Source organism: Microtus ochrogaster, unplaced genomic scaffold (assembly GCF_000317375.1).
Source record: "Microtus ochrogaster isolate Prairie Vole_2 unplaced genomic scaffold, MicOch1.0 UNK60, whole genome shotgun sequence".
Classification (NCBI taxonomy): domain Eukaryota; kingdom Metazoa; phylum Chordata; class Mammalia; order Rodentia; family Cricetidae; genus Microtus; species Microtus ochrogaster.
In genome coordinates this window covers 1014422-1019426 of record NW_004949158.1, presented here as the reverse complement: position 1 = coordinate 1019426, position 5005 = coordinate 1014422, and the positions used below count along the sequence as shown (strand labels likewise).

Below are 5005 nucleotides of genomic sequence, written 5' to 3'. Positions count from 1 at the left end.
TCTGTTCCTGCACTTTACACCTCTGTCTGTTCCTGCACTACACACACTTGTCTGTTCCTGCACTACACACCTGTCTGTTCCTGCACTACACACCTCTGTTCCCGCACAACACACCTGTCTGTTCCCGCACTATACACCTCTGTCGGGCTGTGCGTTTTGTCTTTAGATTCCCCCTGAGACAGAGAGTGGAGAATGAGTTCCCTTGTATTTACGTACTTTGCACTTGACTGAGCGATCACCAGGTTACTTCAGTAAAGCTCTGATATTTTAGTGTCATAAGTCAGTCAAACCCTGGTCAGCCAGTCACTAGGTGGAGAGCATTGCCATTATTTTGCTCACTCAGGAGGATCTTTTTACTGACAGGAAAGGAACAAGGGAAACTCTAGATTCATATCAGCCAGGAGCTATTCTTTGAATGGTCCCACCTGACATTTATTTAGGATATATTCAATTAAAAGTCACTGATCTGTGCCATTTAAACACTAACTAGCTTTTTTACATTTTTGTACTCTTAAGATAAACAGATAATCTAAAAAGCTATGTAAGTAAATGCTGTTAACATGGAAAAAACTGACAGCTATTTTGCTAATTTTGAAACCTCTTATTATGTCTCAGAGCCCATTGCTGAGTATAAGTTCCCAGGACTGATGAGTGCTTTAAATGAATGAATTAAATGAAAAACAAAATAAAACAGTGGCATAAATATTTAATTACTCATTTAACTAGTAAGGATTATTAGCATTCTTTGTTAGTAATCTTTATTTTAAAAAGAATTTCTAAAATACTTTTATGGAAAACCATATGTGCAATTTACACTTTCAAAAGCAAAATACAGACATCATTGAACACTGAGAATCTGGTCTCCAGTATGCGAGACAGGAATGGAGATGCCAGTGTTCCTAATCGTATGAGCAGATAAAGGAAATACAAAATTATTTGCCTGTGTTTCCTTTAAAACAAATTTATTTTTCCAACTTACTCATTGTTTAACTCTAAAGCTTGATAGGCTGCTTTGATTCGAGCTGGAGGATTTCTTTCCCTCCATGCCTTCTGCATAACTGTGGGAAAAATATTTCAAAGAGTGGATGAGATGGTAAACATAAATAATCTTATGTAAAACGTATGAAGAATGAGCTAAAAGAGTAAACAAAGCTTTAAATACCATGTTTTTAAACATATGAAACTGGGTTACTAACTCACATTTACATGAGAAATTTATTTTAAATCTGGAACCTTTGCATATAATAAAAATATTCTATGATCTATTTTCATAGCACATAAAGCACTTTAACTGAATTAATCACATCATATTTACGCATGACACTTATGTATCTAAGTGGACGTCAAAATTGAGCTGGAGTGACACTAATTATAATAGACATGACAGTCCTGCTTTCACTGTTCTGAAAAGGCCTGTGGAACCACTAAGAATACACAAAAGCTAAACAGTCTTTGTTTAATCTAATCAATGATTCAGCATAGGAAAAATGTGTAGATGTGCACTTTCTATGAACACTGGGAAGGAAGACTGGGATAATTTAGAATATAGCCCATCTTTGGAAAACCTCAGCTTTATCAAGATTCAAAACTAACCTGAGTTAGGATTTCTCTGGAATAATGGGATGGGTTTTGCTACCATTTACTGAACCAAAATGAAGATAGATATCATGCTCTGTGATGTCTCCTAAAAGCTAAACAAACACACACACACAAAGTAGATTCTGGGAAATACCTAGCTTACTTTATATTTGATAAGAAAAATGGAGAACTTATAAATGTTGACTTTGGAACAAAACCTACAACTGTCCAGAAAGAATAATGTGGAAAATGTTTGAGTTTTCCTTTGGAAACAAAATATTAGTTTTGGCTCAGAAATGAGACAATATATTCCACATGTGTAACAAAATACATTTTTCATATCAAACATGTCACCAGCTAGCTGACAGCTAATGCTTCCTGAACTTGACAAATTGATGCAAGCCAGCACTGCCTGATTCTGACCAGGTAAAGAGCACCGTCTGCCACAACACTAAAGTAGGACATAGATATAGACTATGGTACTAATACCACAGTCTTGTAAACCTTTGATGATAGGACTCTACTATAAACTGTACGGCATTTACAGGCCAAATTTTAATGCCAAATCTTTACCAGCATTTGAGGTGATTATATAATATCCTGGTATATAATCATAATTTATCTAATTAATTCCCTTTCAATGAAAAGTTATTTCCAGTGCTTTCCCATTATTAAAACATAATAAACTATGCATAAGAGGTCTTGGAGGGCGGAAGCAGGAGTATTCAGAGTGCAAGGTCGTCCTGAGCTATGCAGAGAATTTGAGTTCAACCTACATGAAACTCTGCCTCAAACACAAAGCATAGCAAAAAAAACCAAAAAAAAAACAAAAAACAAAAAAAAAAAAAACCAAAAAAACCCCAACACATTGTGATAACAATCATTCAGGCAGTATGGTAGTAAAAACCTCTTATCTAGCATTCTGGAGGCTGAGGCAGGAGGATCACTATGAATTTGAGGCCAGCCAGGACTATACTGCAAGTACCAGGTTAGCCAGGGCTACAAAGCAATATCCTGACTTAAACGAACAAGCAAAAATGGCCAGGAATAAAGTTCAGTAATAAAAAAAATTGTCCAGCATGCTTGAAATCTTAGACTTAGTCCTCAGTACTGCAATACAAAACAACAAAACACAAAACCAACAAAAAATAATCTTTCAGCTTCTATCTTTGTATAGATGACTAAATATTTCTTTGTTTAAATAGGTACAGCATTTAAAGGAGTTTGGATATATACACTCAAATTCTATTCAATAAAGTTATTAATTTGTAGTTTGAGGCCACACAGGAAAGTGACCATTTCCCCAGTTTATTACCCTTCAAGCCAGGTTGAGCATCACTATATAAAACTTCAAAATATAAAACATATAAAAGTGGAAAACCAAAAGTGGAAAAATCAGCACCTGACTGCAGTCAAAACACAGCCACAATAAGAAGGGTATGGGGGCATATGCCTGTCATCCCAGAATGTAGGCAGTCCAGGCAGGCGCTCAAGGCCAGTGTTGGCTACTTAGGGAGTTAAAGACTAGACAGGGTTATATAAGCACTTATCTCTACAAACCAATATCAAAACAACACACAAAAAATATTTCCACCTATGTGTATAAAACATATATGAAACAAGAATTCTGAGTTTAGATTTGAGTCCCATTCTCAAGATGTATCATTATGCACATACAAATATCTCAAATATTAAAGAACATCTAAAGGACACTCTGGTCCCTAGCATTTCAGAAAAGGGCTACTCAGTTTACATTATAAATCTTGGTTAATTTAACACATGAAGACAATTTTTTATTTCTATTGTGTTTGTTTTTGCCTTTTGTTTTTCTTTGTTTTTATTTTTTTGAGACATGGTTTCTCTGTACATCTTCGCCTGTCCTGGAACTCGCTCTGAAGACAGGGATGGCCACGAACTCACAGAGATCCTTTTCCATTTCTAATGAATCTATGTAATGCATCTTTAAGCATGTTTTGTTATTCTTGTGTTTTCAAATCCTCTGCCATCCCTACCTTTCAAGATTGCTCTTTACAACCAAGGTATTCCTAAATCTAAAGGGAAATACAAACTTAAAAATGGATTAAAGGCTGAGTGGTGGTGGCAAACACCATTAATCCCAGCACTCAGGAGGCAGAAGCAGGTGGGTCTCTGTAAATTTGAGGCCAGACTAGTCTACAGAGTGAGTTCTAGGACAGTCAGGGCTATTACACAGAGAAACCCTGTCTTTAAAAAAAAAAAAAGCCGGGTGGTGGTGGCGCACGCCTTTAATCCCAGCACTCGGGAGGCAGAGGCAGGCGGATCTCTGTGAGTTCGAGACCAGCCTGGTCTACAAGAGCTAGTTCCAGGACAGGCTCCAAAGCCACAGAGAAACCCTGTCTCGAAAAAAAAAAAGAGAGACTTAAAAAAAAAACCCAAGGCCTAAAAATAATTTAAATCAAAATACTGATTTATTATTCAATACTGCTAAGAGCTCATGATATGCTTAAAATAATTAAAACACAAAAAATTTCACCCAGATTTATCTATTTTTTTCAATTAATATTTGCAATATTCTTATTAGCACAAAAAAGAACTGCACCTATCTGTGGGTCAAGAACCACAGATGCTCAGCCCTAGCTGACCACAGTCAGTGGACTCGCAGGTCCACTCCCATAGTTTTCAGCTTCCATTAAAGTATAAAGCTGGACACTAATGAGCCATCTCTTGAGGCTTTGGCTGTCTAGTGTGTCGTTTGCTCTCTGAGACAGGCTCACCCAGTGTTGCCCTGTACTCCATCATCGTCCTACCTCGACCTCATTAGCAGCCGGGACCACAGGTATACACAGCTCGGCTAACATCCTGATTTCTAGATTTTCAAAGTGAAAACATATTCAAAGCGCACCGCTACCTAGCTCTTGAGGGAATGCTTATTCTCAGATTTAAATCAACAAATCAATTAGATGAGAGCAAAATCTAATATCGTGACTACTGATGACAATAAGTGAAGGGAAATTTACCACATCTCACTTGTGCATGTTTGTCTTTTTTTACCATAAAAAGCTGTACTGATATAAATCGTTGTCTCATGTGGGTATCTGAAAGGATGAAAACAAAACTGACAGTTCATTCTGAATTCTCATCAATAAAGTCTACCTGTGAGCTCAGTGTTTAACTAGATTACACACACCTCTGGACGTACAAGAAACTGCAAGAACTAAAATGATGCGTGTGGTCTTAAAAAAATCAATGTCACAGGGCAGTGGTGGTGCACACCTTTAATCCCAGCACTCAAGAGGCAGAGGCAGTCAGATCTCTGTGAGTTCGAGGCCAGGCTGATCTAGAGCGTGAGTTCCAGGACAGGCTCCAAAGCCACACAGAGAAACCCTGTCTTGAAAAACCAAAAGAGAAAGAAAGAAAGAAAGGAAGGAAGGAAGGAAGGAAGGAAGGA

At 37.3% G+C, this 5005-nt stretch overlaps 1 protein-coding gene across 5 annotated transcripts in view; it reads right to left on the bottom strand.

The window, feature by feature from the left end:
* The window catches only part of St7l (suppression of tumorigenicity 7 like), a 62517-nt gene that overhangs the window by 43020 nt on the left and 14492 nt on the right, over positions 1–5005 (bottom strand). For all 5 annotated transcript variants that reach the window (XM_026777366.1, XM_026777367.1, XM_005369770.3 and 2 more), the window contains exon 6: positions 980–1058. In XM_026777366.1, coding sequence (XP_026633167.1) covers positions 980–1058 — 79 coding nt within the window. The remainder of the gene's footprint in view (positions 1–979; positions 1059–5005) is intronic.